Here is a 15,819-nt window from a genome sequence, read left to right on the forward strand (position 1 = left end):
ACTTTCTGTATTTAATAAAATCACTTTTTAACTTATTAATTAACTCAGAGTATGTATTAATACCTGGGGGAGCAAACAACTGTGCATATCTGTCTATCAGTGTTATAGAGGCGAACAATTTATGAGTTTACTCTGCATAAGCTTTATACAGGGTAAAATGGATTTATTTGGGTTTAGACCCCATTGGGAGTTGGGCATCTGGGTGTTAAAGACAGGAACACTTCTGTTAGCTGCTTTCAGGTAAACCTGCAGCTTTGGGGCAAGTAATTCAGACCCTGGGTCTGTGTTGGAGCAGACTGGTGTGTCTGACTCAGCAAGACAGGGTGCTGGGGTCCCGAGCTGGCAGGGAAAGCAGGGGTAGGAGTAGTCTTGGCACATCGGGTGGCGGCTCCCAAGGGGGGTTCTGTGATCTAACCTGTCACACCCATAATTTTGAACTACTGTGAAAATTTAAATAGATAAAAATCTAAAAAAATGCTTAAAATAAACATTGATATTATTTGTCAAAATATGAAAACCAAATTCTGCAAAGCCTAATCATAATTCATAGACATGGGAAGGGGGTTCACAGATGATCATAAATCCAACATTTCTTAACTTCTGAGTTCTTTACTTTGCAACTTTTTTAACACATTAAAAAACCCAACCCTAAGTTATTTGTAAAACTGAAAAAAAACAAACATTTCATCATCATAATCACTCCCCACATAGGTCACCAGCAGGGATGGGATCTGTAGATCCATAGCACAGTCCTCTACTACTTGGGCTAAAAGAGTAATTGGTAACAAGTTATCTTTTATGTGGACCCACCACTGGAGGGGGATAAAAACACACATACTTTGCCTGAGTTTCATAGCTATTTGCTAGACAGCAAAGGAATGTCAAGACTCAGAGTGACTGGGTTCATTTCCAGGTTCTGAAGGACAGTGTACTCAAGAAGTTACAGACTCTGCCTTTCCCAGCCTCTCCCTGTTCCCCTCTATTCATACTTCATCTGCTGCTCATATTGGCAGCTATAAAAAATAAAAAAAAACATAACAAATGTAAGAAAAAGGAAGTTGATAGTAATGAATATAAATTGGAAGTTAGGAATTGTAGAAAACTGATAAGGGAAGCAAAGGGTCACAAGGAGAAATCTATGACCAGCAGAGATGAGGATAAGGAGGTTTTTTAAAATATATTAGGAACAAAAAGAATCCAGACAATCCATATGGAAATGGTAGAAGTGTTAAATAAATATTTCTGTTCTGTATTTCAGGAAAATATAGATGATATAGTCTCATCATATAGAGATGATAACACTCTTTCCATTCCACTAGTTTCATCGGAGATATTAAACAGAAACTACTCAAGTTAGACATTTTTAGACAAGAAGGCCCAAATAAGTTGCATCCAAGAATTTTAAAATAACAGGTTAAGGAGCTCACTTGACCTTTAATGCTGATTTTCAATAATTCTTGAAACACAGGGGACATTCTAGAAGACTGTAAGGAAGGTAACATTGTGCCAATTTTTAAAAAGGGTAAACGGGATGACCCAGGTAATTATAGGTCTATCAGTCTGACATTGATCCCAGGCAAGATAATGGAGCGGCTGATAAGGGACTCGATTAATAAAGAATTAAAGGAGGGCAATATGGTTAATGCAATTCAAAGTGGATTTACGGAAAAAAGGTTCTGTCAAACACAACTGATATTTTTTATGAGATTACTTTTATCAACCACATTTGTAGTGTGGATGTAATGTACTTAGACTTTTCTAAAGTGTTTGACTTGGTACCACATGAGTTTTGATTAAAAAACTAGAATGATATAAAATTAACATTAAAATATTAAAAAACTGGCTAACTGATAGTTCTCAAAATGCAATTGTAAACAGGGAATTGTCATCAAGCAGGTGTGTTTCTGGGGGGTGGGTGGGTGTGGTCTTGCAGGGATCAGTTCTTGGCCCTATACTATTTAATATTTTTATCAATACCTGGAAGAAAACATAAAATCATCACCGATAGTGCAGATGACACAAACATTGGGGAGAGTGGTAAATAATGAAGAGGAGATGTCGCTGATTCAGAGCAATCTGTATTGCTTGGTAAACTGCAAGCAATATGCAAACAATATGTGTTTTAATATCGCTACATGTAAATACTGTATATACACATCTAAGAACAAAGAACACAGGCCATACTTATATGATAGAGGAACTATCTTAGGAAGCAGTGATTCTGAAAAAGATTTGAGAACATGATGTATAATCAGCTGAACATGAGCTCCCAGTGTGATACTGTGGCCAAAAAAGCTAATGTAATCCTGAGAAACAAAAGGGGAATCTCAAGTAGGAGTAGGGAGGTTATTTGACCTCTGTATTTGGCACTAGTGACCTGCTGCTGGAACACTATCCAGTTCTGGTGCTCACAATTCCAGAAGGATGATGCAAAACTGGAGAGGGTTCAGAGAAGAGCCATCTGAATGATTAAAGGATTAGAAAACATACCTTCCAGTGACAGACTAAAAGAGCTCAAACTATTCAGTTTAACAAAGAGAAGGTTAATGGATTACTTGACTACAGTTTGTAAGTATCTACATGTGTAACAAATATTTAATAATGGGCTCTTCAATCTAGCAGGGAAATGTATAACATGATTCAATGGCAGGAAGCTGAAGCTAGACAAATTCAGACTAGAAATAAGGCATACATTTTTGACAGCGATAGTAATTAAGCACTGGAACAATGCACCAAGGGTTGCGGAACATTCTCCATCACTGACCATTTTTAACTTAAGATTGGATGTTTCTACAAGTAAAAACTGTGAGAAAGACTGAAACCCATACATCAGAAGGCAGAAAGCAGAGAAGTCAGTCTGAGTGGATTTTCAGTATGTTCCAAACTTGCTGCATCTTCAGTACGCAAGAGGAGCTTTTATACCTTGTGGTGTGAGATAGGGGAATGGGTGTTCCCAATAAAAACAGCTTTCCAGAAGATTCTGAGCTCATGAGCCAGGCATGTATTTATCCATAGGCGCAGGAATTAGCGGTGTGGGGGGTGCTACTGCACCCCCAGGTTTCATGCACGGTCCCAGCTGCTGCCGGACCCGCGCCCAGGGCTCTGCTCCCGGCCCTGCGCCTGTGGTCCCAGTGCTGCCAGCCCCGTGCCCAGAGCTCTGCTCCCAGCCCCAGCTGTGGTCACAGCCTCAGCCCCCTTATTCTTGTCCATGTGCCCCCACCCTTCCGGAGCCACAGCCAATCCTGGCCCCAGCTCTGGGGCGAGGGGGCACAGACAAGGGTAAGGGGTGTGTGAAGTAAAAAGTTTAGGGAGCACTGGCTTTCAGCACCCCCACTGTAAAAAATATTCCAGTGTCACTGTACTTATCCCAAGAGTGGGGGATATATATATAGGGAATCCTTAAAGATGTTTATTTTGACACAGAACTAATTAAGCTCACCCATATTTTTGCTTCAATAATTTTTGTTGTTGTTTATGTGATTTTCTTTTCTTTTTAAATTTTAGCTATAAAATAGACAGGGACTTGGAGTGGTTCTGCTGAGCTTATTGCTAGAGAGTGTCACCAGCTGGTGGCCAGGAATGAAATGTTTCAGTGCAGCTGCCTTGGACAGTCTCAGATCCATATTTATTATATAAATAGGTAAAAATGAGCAGTACTGAAACCAATCATTATTATACCATCACAGGTACACACAACGCCCCTGGAAATGTCACAGTGTAAACTTTGTATGATGTAGGCTACTCTCTACAGTAGGATATCACCACGTAGACAATAATACACGATCACACTAAAGACACAAAACTAAAGGGACTCTATACACCGGTGGAAAAGTAATTAAAATTAACTCCTATACCTGATAACTTGTAAAATAACACATTTTCACTGTCCATTTAGAGTGGTCACAGTTGACCCCCTTTCCACTTCCAAAAATCATAGAATCATAGATTATTAGGGTTGGAAGGAACCTCAGGAGATCATCTAGTCCAACCCCCTGCTCAAAGCAGGTTCAATCCCCAACTAAATCCCCAAATGACCCCTCAAGGATTGAACTCACAACCCTGGGTTAAGCAGGACAACGCTCAAACCACTGAGCTATCCCTCCCCCCATGGATGTAAGATGTAAGATGTACTCTACTGTTACCTCTGGATTGTCTAACAAAAGACAGCCAAGTTCATAGCAAGCATATGGCTGAATGTATAAGTTGTTTTGACGGCACAGTTCATCTTTAACAGCTCGCTGAAAAAACTGTAAGAGAAAAACCAATGTTTATACATTAAAAAGAGTAGTCTCTCGTTTGTTTTGGAAAACTAAATAACCAGCACCCTCAACATCAAGCACCACAAGCCAACTCCAAAATCATAATCTGAATGGAGCAACATTTCCTATGTCTTAAAGAATCCTTAACAGCAGTGATCATATGAATTCATATCAGCATCTGCTGTTAGACAAAAATGTTAGGTCTGTGTCCAAAAAAATTTATGAATTGATCCAAAGATTTTATATCTTTAGCTGAAAAAAAATTACAGGTTTAACATGGTTCTTTAACAATTGGTGGTCATGGATACAGATTCTTTACAATAAATTGGACAGAATTAGAAATAAGAGTTCACCAACCATCACCTCCTTCATTGTCTTTGTGTGAATTGGGTTCCATTTGCAAAAATAAAACAAGTTCAAAGAATTCGGTGATTGCAGAACAAATTCCAATTCCATCTACATTAAAAAGGGATCTTTGAAATTTGCTAATACACAGAACCATCTTTCTTTTCAATTTTCCATTAGATCTAGAGCAGTGGCCTCCAAAGTGGGGTGCGCGCACCACAGGAGGATCCTTGGGGGTGTGCGGCAGGAGGAGCACTTTTTTTTTTTGCGCTTCGTCAAACGGGAGTCCGAGTGGCTTTTTTTTTTTTTTTTCTGCTTTGGCAAAAATGGTAGAGCCGGCGCGGCAGGGGGTGCGTGCTCAAAATTTTTTTTACTGATGGGGTGCGTGATCAAAAAAGTTTGGAGACCACTGCTCTAGTGTAAGGGTGTTCAAACTCAGTCCAACTGAGAGAGCTGCATTGGCAGATAGCAAAAGCCTGAGGGATGCCCTAAATTTGTACAGATTGCAGCCACTCAATTTGGAAGTGTGATCCACAGAACCCATAATGTAATACAGGGTGGGCAAACTTTCTGGCCCGACGGCCACATTGGGGTTGCAAAACTGGATGGAGGGCCAGGTAGGGAAGGCAGTGCCTCCCCAAACAGACCGGTCCCCGCCCCTTATCCACCCCCTCCCACTTCCCACCTTCCTCAGAACCCCCAACCCATCCAACCCCCCCGCTCCTTGTCCCCTAACTGCCCCCTCCCAGAACCCCCCGCCCCTGAGACCCCACCCCCTATCCAACCCCCCTGCTCCCAGTTCCCTGACTGCCCTGACACCATCCACACCCCCACCCCCTGACAGGCCTCTTGGGACCCCACACCTATCTGACCCCCTGTCCCCTGACCACCACCCCCAGAACCTCCGCCCCATTCAACCGTCCCCCACTCCCTGTCCCCTGACTACCCCCCAGAGCCATCCGCCCCTTATACAACCCCCCGGACCACTTACCATGCTGAGCAGAGCATGCAGAGCAACATGTTTGGCTGCCACGCCAGCGGGAGCCAGACACGCTGCTGCTCTGCTTGGCAGGAGCGCGCAGCTCCGCCGCCCAGAGTGCTGCCCACACGGCTCTGCAAGGGAGGGGGCTAGCCTCCCTGGCCGGGAGCTCAGGGGCCGGGCAGGACGGTCCTGTGCCCACCTCTGACTCAAGGTCCTGCTTGATGAAGGCTGTAATCACTGCACATCACACTTCCATAATTATACCTGAGGTTTGATCATAGGCCACATGGCAGAGCACAGAAGGCTGCCTTTGTCCTGTGGACCAAATTTTGGCCACCCTATTTTAGAGCTTAAGATGGCTTTAAAGTATATCACTGACAGAAGCTGAGCTGTCTTAAAAAAAAAAAAAAAAAAATATGTCAACATGCTAAACCCTGTTTAATAGCCCAGAGGCACAATTCTTTTTTGAAATTCTCCACTTCCTCTTTTTCCCTTCAACTCCCACCCTGGCTGGCCACCTCAGCTGATACATCTGCTAAACATTAGCCCTTAATAGGAACTGGGAAATCACTGAAGCCCATGTTTTAGCCTTTTCCTGACATACAATATGAAATCCAGTAATACATACTATCTCAGAATACTTTGAAAAGACTTAATATCCTCTACTATCATTCACCCAGTGCGTCAGTAACACCAACAAACAGAAGTTTCTACTGAATCAGAAATGGGGTTATTTATAAGATAGTTGGGTACATCATTATTGTCTTTGTAACAACTTACCTGAACCGCATCTTCAGAATTTCCTAAGCATTTATGTATGGAACCAAGAAGCAAATTCTTCAAACCAACAGAAGATGAATCATCAACCTCATGACAAGCTTAATTAAAAAAAATCAAATTAAACTTTTAATCAAACTTTAAAATAAAAATGATTTTTTTTTTAATAATCAGATTAGAAAGTGTCTGACTTCTGTAGCTTAATTTTAACTAGCAATGGCCAGTCTCAAATATTGTAATCTGTATCTTTCATGTTCTCTCAGCTCTAATTAAAAAAAAAAAAAAAAAAAGGTAATTTTCTAGCCCTCGTGTTTGTGGAGAAAAAACTTGAAAATGTGACCCAAGTGAACCTTAAAGGCTCAAAGCCAGATGACCAATTAAAATAACCCATTTTTGTTTTGTTTTAGAAACTCAGAATTCTGGGGGCTTGACTCATGATATCTGAATGTTTGGGAGGTAGCAATACTGGTTATTACGGGGAGAATATACTCACTTCACATTTTGAAGGCAATGATGCAGACATATCTACTTGAGTTTGCACAGATGCTTAAACTATGTGCACCATACATTTCAACAGGTGCTAACTCAGCTGCTTTAAACGCCAACATTGTAAACCTATGTCACTGTTCACTTAAGCATATAAGAAAGGAGGTATCATATTATGAAGATCTATAGTTTCCCAGTGTAGGCCAGGGCCATGTACAGAACATGTATATGGTAAGTTTTCAGAGGGAGCACAATAGATTTTTTATCCCCCTGAAATAAATAGGGTTCAGCTTTCAAAAGGGTGGGAAACACGTGAGGGAAACAAGATCTAGTATTTATTATTTCAATTTATTTTGAGTGTCCATCTTATGGATGCTTTACAAAAATTAACAGACATTGGAAACACTAACATATTTACATATCACAGGAATATGTAACGGTGTGATCTAAAGGTTTTATCAGCAGGATTTTGGAGTTATTCATGAAATATGAGTAGAATACAAGCTCATGCCAAAAGAACTTTAATACTAAATACTATAATTTATTCTGTACGTGCCACCTAAATTACAGAAAAGCTATTTTACAAATGTTTGAGAGAGTTTATAAAACTTGTATAGGAACTATTTTTCGTATTTCTTGTATATTAGAACCAGATGCCTTACCTTCTTTAAGTCCAAATGTACAGAGCTCAGATGGAGCTATTAAAAAAAAACCAAACAAACAAAAAACCACCACCACAAAAAGCCCTCAAGAAACTATTATTTTTAGACACAAAAATTTCTTTATTTAAAAAGGTCTTTCTAGCACCTTTCAGGGCTAGAAAATTGAGAATCTGAATCAACCCCCTTCCAATTGTATAAAGCTCCTCAGGGGCATGAATAATGTATTTTAAAGTTATTTTTATAGATAGAAAAGCTATTACTGGGGTAGGACTCTGGGCCTAAAGCAGATGTAATTTTCAATGCATTGAGTGCATGTGTGGCATACACAGAAATTCACCATGTAGAAAGAGGAGGACATATTTCAATTGCAGGTGGATTTAAAAAAAAAAAAGGGGGGGGGATTATTTGAAGCTGCTCAGAAATCTTAAGGGAGATTGTTCAATGGGGAGAGAGGTGATCAAACGTGCATGATAAATTAATTTAACACATGGCTCTGTAATTTTACACATGGATATCACTTCCATAGACACTTTTGGGGGTGAGGGGAGAGGATTGTGAGTTGTGTGTGTGTGTGACCGTGTGTATGTACATACCAACAGGACCACTGAGCTATTTAGAGTTACCTACAATCGTTACAGTTCCATATCTATTTCTCTAACCCCGGATATTAATGGAAGTTATGTACACTTAGGTGACAATTAAAACACAAATGGATTGCTGTGTTTTTTGGTTTCTTTTGTGGCTATGTTTAAAGAGTCATTAAACAAAGCTGAACTAATACAATTATCTGCAGTACACTTGATTTTAAATTAAAATGCTTTCATGAATGTCAACTTTTTTTTTTTGAGAAAGCCTCTTCCTTCCAAGTGTCACTCTCCATTTCAAAATAAGTGTTAATTTGAGTCCTAATGCATGCCCTTTCCCATAACTATCCAAATAATTTAGCTTACTCATAAAATGTCCACACATATTTTAGCCTTCATACTACTGCAATCAGCTAGTCTTCATGAGAGAAAAAAGAAAACAGAAGAAAAAGAGAACATATTATCTCACTGAAAGAGATAGCCAAGGAAACATATCCTACCTTGGCTCATATGCTGTAGGTTAGAAAAGGAACAGTTTGGAAGGGCTTTCCACAAATACAACACTTCAATAGATGCCAGCACACAGAGCTCTTTGGTTGGTGTCTGCTTCCTAAACCTGTCTGCCTGAAAACAGCAAAGATAGCTGTGCTAAGTTCATCTCAGAAGAAGAGACAGATAAGGGTCACAAACAGTAATTCTGATGTTTTCACAAAAGCAAGTAACAGTGTTAAAATGTTTGAGGCGTGAAAATTTAGCTTGCAGCTCTTTAGGACTAAAAATAAGTTGCTGAAATAATACAATTATTGTTTCTCAATCAAGATCAAAGTTATCTGGTACATGACTAACAAGTCTTGGGAAAAAAAACTTAAAATAATACAATCTGAATATTGATGCAGTGGTGGACTAACTATTTTTCCAATAAAAGTTTGTGGGATCTTAAGTTTGTAGGGCCTTTCCACATCACTTCCAGATTCCAGAATGAGCTAACTAAGGGCATGCACAGTAGAGCTAACATCAGGGTAAAATGAAGCAGGAAGAAATGAAGCAGGAAGAAAGACTAGTGCTGTAGCTTTGGTATATCGGTATTTTTTTTTTCCTCTGAAAATTATGTAAACCAAGCTTAGTGGTGAGCTACCAACCTTTTTCCTGTTGGTAGTTCATTAAACTATAAAGCACTGTTCACTTTTTCCACCTGAATCCTTTCCACTAAGTTAACACTAGAGAAGCTGGCTACCGGAAAAAATATATACTTTGTTTAGAACAAAATCCATGAGTAAAAGATAACCCAATTGCCAATTGTAGTTACAGTACTGAAGCAACTCGATCCATGCCAACCAAACCTTTTTGACTGAGAATTGTTCAATCTGATTGTTTTTTCTTTTGAAAAGCTTCTGAACTTCCTTGAATACATTCTGCGCACCATCCACATCACCAGTGGCTCCTTGACACACTGTAATAAAGCGCACACACACAAAAATTCTGCTAAAGATTCCAGGATATGAAAGATAGGGAAAAATAGAGAGAGGGCTTTATACAGGTAAAGGAGAAAAGCATGGTCTTTTAGTAAAGGGAATTCAGGCACACCGTGTTCAACCCCCAGCTCTGCCATAGGCTTCCTGTATGATCTCTGACAAGACAATTTCTTGGTGGCTCAGTTCATCATCTGTAAAATGGGGATAATTATACTTGTCTTTGAAGGTTCTTGTGATTAATTCATTAATGTTTGTGATGCACTGAATAATTATGGTGACAGTGGCCTTATAACTACATAAACAAAATCTGAGCCACAGCTCTTTAATATGGACAGTATAAAAGGAGGAATTAAATGAAGTTCCAAGTGTGCAATTAACTCTCACAATTGCAAAAGTTCATGACCCAAGTCTTGTTTTTATATATATATATATATATATACATATATATATATATATATACACACACACACACACACACACACTTTAACACATTCATCACTAATTCTATCACTAAAAAACTAACCTGCTGTCAGGTAGGCATAATAGCACTGGGACCATCTTGATTCATTTTTAAGCCTTTCAAAGGATTCAAATGCATCTTTGAAATTCATTTCTATCATGCTGCACCAACCTAAAAATTAGAACAATTTTAACTTATGACAGAAATCATGTTAGTTTTACATGGTATAGGCAACTACATAAACAAAGAACTAATGTTTGTGAACACTTTGGGTTGTGGCAAGTCCGAAGATTTTAAGACACCCTGAGGAATTCCATAACATTAAAAAAAAAAAAAATCTTTTCTGAAAAATCTGAGGGGAAGTATAACTAAAACTTTATTGGAAATTGCCTCATTACCTATAACCACAGTATTATACAAGATAACAAATACATTTTTGAGGGATCGACTCTTGCATGTATCAATTCAAACAGGTTTCAAAAGTTTCAAGCAAAAAGATGCATTATCTTATTCAGTTCTCAGACTAGTAACAGAGAACTGCTATGCTCACTTTGTTTATGTAAGAAGGTTCAGTAACGAGTAGTACTTCTAAGTACTTACAGGTGTACCAAGGCTATAGAATCTTCTGTGGTTCTCATAAAATCAAACAATTGTATGACTGGAAGGGACCTTGAGAGGTCATCTAGTCCAGTCCCTTGCACTCACAGCAGGACTAAATATTATCTAGACCATTCCTGACAGGCGTTTGTCTAACCGGCTCTTAAAAATCTCCAATGATGCAGATTCCACAACCTCGCTAGGCAATTTATTCCAGTGCTTAACCACCCTCACAGGAAGTTTTTTCTAATGTCTAACCTAAAAGGCCTTTTCTGCAATTTAAGCCCATTGCTTCCTGTCCTACCCTCAGAGGTTAAGGAGAACAATTTTTCTCCCTCCTCCATGTAACAACCTTTTATGTACTGGAAAACTTATGTCCCACCTCAGTCTTCTCTTCTCCAGACTAAACAAACCCATTTTTTTCCCAAACTTCCTTCGTAGGTCATATTTTCTAGACCTTTAATCATTTGTGTTGCTCTTCTCTGGACTTTCTCCAATTTCTCCACATCTTCCAGAAATGCGGTGCCCAGAATTGTACACAATACTCCAGTTGAGGCCTAATCAGCGTGGAGTAGAGTAGAAGAATTATTTTTTGTGTCTTGCTTACAACATTCCTGATAATATATCCCAGAATGATGCTTGCTCTTTTTGCAACCATTTTACACTGTTGACTCATATTTAGCTTGTGATCCACTATGACTCCCAGATCCCTTTCTGCAGTACTCCTTCCTAGATAGCCATTTCCCAGTTTGTATGTGTGGGACTGAGTGTTCTTTCCTAAGTGGAGTACTTTGCATTTGTCTTTATTGAATTTCATCCTATTTTCTTCAGACCATTTCTCCAGTTTGTTCAGATCATTTTGAATTTTAATCCGACCCTCCCAAGCACTTGCAACCTCTCCCAGCTTGGTATCACCTACAAACTTTATAAGTGTACTCTGTATGACATTATCTGATTCACTGATGAAGATATAGAACAGAACCGGACCCAGAACTGATCTCCACTGGACTCCACTCGATATGCCCTTCCAGCTTGACTGTGAACCACTGATAACCACTCTCTGGGAACGGTTTTCCAACTAGTTATGCACCTTATAGTAGCTCTGTCTAGGTTGTATTTCCTTAGTTTGTTTATGAGATCATGCGAGATAGTATCAAAAGCCTTACTAAAGTCAAGATATACCACATCTACCACATCCATCCACAGTCAAGCTAGAAGCCTCTGGTAAGTGGCTGAGCCTTAATCAGAGGGCAGGGCATTCATACAGGCCAGGGCTTTATAAAGCAGCGCACAAGCGACCAGGGAGCTTTGCGAACAGGGAGTTTCGCAAGGGAGTTCTCCAGGTGAAGGAGGAGCAATACAGCAACCTTTTGGGGTAAGTGACTGTCTGTAGTGTGTGTTTGTTTGTGTTTGAGGGTTACTTGCTGTGTGCTGAGCTTGTGTTTGTCAGTCTGTTTGTTTGTTTTGGTTGTTTGAAGGACCGTGTGCTGTGGCTGGCAGTTGGAAGCTGTGAGCTTCAAAGGAAGGTTTGAAAGCTAGAAGCCTCTGGTAAGTGGCTGAGCCTTAATCAGTGGGCGGGGCATTCATACAGGCCAGAGCTTTATAAAGCAGCGCACAAGCAACCAGGGAGCTTTGCAAACAGGGGCTGCTAACAGGGAGTTTCGCAAGGGAGTTTGGAAGGGAGCAGGAAGGGGGCGAGGGTCCCTTGCCGGTTCCATCTGTTTTCTCTTGATTCCCCTTAATACCTATAAAGCAACTACATTCTAACTGTTTGCTTAAACAACCCTTTCAGCTGACAGGGGGCTGCAGATGGGAGTTTGACAGAGGGAGGCTTACGATGGTTAGGAAGACCCGCAACACCTGTGCCAGCACTGCTACTGTCTCCTCCACCTGTGCCTGTAGCCAGACAGAGTGCCTAAGCATGGATGCCTCTACCCAGATCCTGGTGTGGTTTTGCAAAGACTGTAACTTGCAATTTCCACTTACTGATATCCAGGCTGGGGGGACCATCCAATGTGAAAGGTGCCTGCTGGTGGAATCTCTCAGGCAGCAGGTGGGAGAGCTACAGGAGGAGGTGGCTAGGTTGAGGAGCATCCGTATCCACGAGCAATTCCTCGACAGTGTCCATGTGGAGACAGCTGAGGTAGCTGTCCCAGTACACAGGACTGCTGATACACCACTGGTGGAGGAGGAGATGGCTCAGGGTGGACGCTGGCAGCTGGTTACTTCTGGCAGCAGGCAGTGCTCCACCCTTGCTCCGAACCCTCCTGCCGTGGTTATAGGTAACCGTTATGCTCTTCTTGATACAGGAAAGAAGGAATCACTCCCTACAGTAAAGGAGGAGAAGCCTCGTACCCCTAAGGCTGGAGAGTCTGCTGCCACCACTGCGAATAGGAAACGTAGGGTAGTGGTGGTCGGAGACTCTCTGCTGAGGGGGACGGAGGCGCCCATCTGTCGCCCTGACATTTCATCTCGGGAGGTATGCTGCCTGCCGGGGGCCCGTATCTGAGACGTTACGGAGGCATTGTCGAGGATTATCCGGCCCTCTGACTACTACCCCATGCTACTCATCCATGTGGGCACAAATGATACTGCGCGGTGTGACACTGAGCGGATCAAGAGTGACTACAGGGCTCTGGGAGCACGGGTGAAGGAGTTTGGAGCACAGGTGGTATTCTCTTCAATTCTTCCTGTCAAAGGTAGGGGCCCGGGCAGAGACAGATGCATCATGGAGGTGAATGCCTGGCTGCGAAGATGGTGTCGCCAGGAGGGCTTTGGCTTCCTAGACCACGGGATGCTATTCGAGGAAGGACTGCTAGGCAGAGATGGCGTTCACCTTTCGAGGAGAGGGAAGACCCTATTCGGACACAGACTGGCTAACCTAGTGAGGAGGGCTTTAAACTAGGTTCGACGGGGACAGGTGAGCAAAGCCCACAGGTAAGTGGGGAACATGGAGACCGGGGAAATGAGTCGGAAACAAGAGGGAGTGTGGGCTATATTGGCAGAGAGAAAGGAGAGTCAGGAAAAAACTGGGAGGAAAGATCAAACCAGTATCTTAGATGCCTATATACAAATGCGAGAAGTATGGGGAATAAGCAGGAAGAACTGGAAGTGCTAATAAATAAATACAACTATGACATTGTTGGCATCACTGAAACTTGGTGGGATAATACACATGATTGGAATGTTGGTGTGGATGGGTACAGCTTGCTCAGGAAGGATAGACAGGGGAAAAAGGGAGGAGGTGTTGCCTTATATATTAAAAATGTACACACTTGGACTGAGGTAGAGATGGACATAGGAGACGGAAGTGTTGAGAGTCTCTGGGTTAGGCTTAAAGGGGCAAAAAACAAGGGAGATGTCATGCTAGGCGTCTACTACAGGCCACCTAACCAGGTGGAAGAGGTGGATGAGGCTTTTTTCAAGCAACTAACAAAATCATCCAAAGCCCAAGATTTGGTGGTGATGGGGGACTTCAACTATCCGGATATATGTTGGGAAAATAACACAGCGGGGAACAGACTATCCAACAAATTCTTGGACTGCATTGGAGACAACTTTTTATTTCAGAAGGTTGAAAAAGCTACTAGGGGGGAAGCTGTTCTAGACTTGATTTTAACAAATAGGGAGGAACTCGTTGAGAATGTGAAAGTAGAAGGCAGCCTGGGTGAAAGTGATCATGAAATCATAGACTTTGCAATTCTAAGGAAGGGTAGAAGGGAGAACAGCAAAATAGAGACAATGGATTTCAGGAAGGCAGATTTTGGGAAGCTCAGAGAGCTGATAGGTAAGGTCCCATGGGAATCAAGACTGAGGGGAAAAACAACTGAGGAGAGTTGGCAGTTTTTCCAAAGGGACACTATTAAGGGCCCAAAAGCAAGCTATTCCGCTGGTTAGGAAAGATAGAAAATGTGGCAAAAGACCACCTTGGCTTAACCACGAGATCTTGCACGATCTAAAAAATAAAAAGGAGTCATATAAAAAATGGAAACTAGGACAGATTACAAAGGATGAATATAGGCAAACAACACAGGAATGCAGGGGCAAGATTAGAAAGGCAAAGGCACAAAATGAGCTCAAACTAGCTACGGGAATAAAAGGAAACAAGAAGACTTTTTATCAATACATTAGAAGCAAGAGGAAGACCAAAGACAGGGTAGGCCCACTGCTTAGTGAAGAGGGAGAAACAGTAACAGGAAACTTGGAAATGGCAGAGATGCTTAATGACTTCTTTGTTTCGGTCTTCACCGAGAAGTCTGAAGGAATGCCTAACATAGTGAATGCTAATGGGAAGGGGGTAGGTTTAGCGGATAAAATAAAAAAAGAACAAGTTAAACATCACTTAGAAAAGTTAGATGCCTGCAAGTCACCCGGGCCTGATGAAATGCATCCTAGAATACTCAAGGAGCTAATAGAGGAGGTATCTGAGCCTCTAGCTATTATCTTTGGAAAGTCATGGGAGACGGGAGAGATTCCAGAAGACTGGAAAAGGGCAAATATAGTGCCCATCTATAAAAAGGGAAATAAAAACAACCCAGGTAACTACAGACCAGTTAGTTTAACTTCTGTGCCAGGGAAGATAATGGAGCAAGTAATTAAGGAAATCATCTGCCAACACTTGGAAGGTGGTAAGGTGATAGGGAATAGCCAGCATGGATTTGTGAAGAACAAATCATGTCAAACCAATCTGATAGCTTTCTTTGATAGGATAACGAGCCTTGTGGATAAGGGTGAAGCGGTGGATGTGGTATACCTAGACTTTAGTAAGGCATTTGATACGGTCTCGCATGATATTCTTATCGATAAACTAGGCAAATACAAATTAGATGGGGCTACTATAAGGTGGGTGCATAACTGGCTGGATAATCGTACTCAGAGAGTTGTTATTAATGGTTCCCAATCCTGCTGGAAAGGCGTAACGAGTGGGGTACCGCAGGGGTCTGTTTTGGGACCGGCTCTGTTCAATATCTTCATCAACGACTTAGATATTGGCATAGAAAGTACGCTTATTAAGTTTGCGGATGATACCAAACTGGGAGGGATTGCAACTACTTTGGAGGACAGGGTCATAATTCAAAATGATCTGGACAAATTGGAGAAATGGTCTGAGTTAAACAGGATGAAGTTTAACAAAGACAAATGCAAAGTGCTCCACTTAGGAAGGAAAAATCAATTTCACACATACAGAATGGGAA

At 41.4% G+C, this 15,819-nt stretch overlaps 1 protein-coding gene across 2 annotated transcripts in view; it reads right to left on the reverse strand.

The window, feature by feature from the left end:
* The window catches only part of TTC39C (tetratricopeptide repeat domain 39C), a 70,914-nt gene that overhangs the window by 6,206 nt on the left and 48,889 nt on the right, over nucleotides 1-15,819 (reverse strand). For both annotated transcript variants that reach the window (XM_054018784.1, XM_054018785.1), the window contains exons 8-12: nucleotides 10,091-10,198; nucleotides 9,436-9,545; nucleotides 8,596-8,719; nucleotides 6,367-6,464; nucleotides 4,143-4,247 (exon numbers count right to left, since the gene is read on the reverse strand). In XM_054018784.1, the coding sequence (XP_053874759.1) occupies nucleotides 4,143-4,247; nucleotides 6,367-6,464; nucleotides 8,596-8,719; nucleotides 9,436-9,545; nucleotides 10,091-10,198 (545 nt within the window). The remainder of the gene's footprint in view (nucleotides 1-4,142; nucleotides 4,248-6,366; nucleotides 6,465-8,595; nucleotides 8,720-9,435; nucleotides 9,546-10,090; nucleotides 10,199-15,819) is intronic.

This window comes from Malaclemys terrapin, chromosome 2 (assembly GCF_027887155.1).
Source record: "Malaclemys terrapin pileata isolate rMalTer1 chromosome 2, rMalTer1.hap1, whole genome shotgun sequence".
NCBI lineage: Eukaryota > Metazoa > Chordata > Testudines > Emydidae > Malaclemys > Malaclemys terrapin.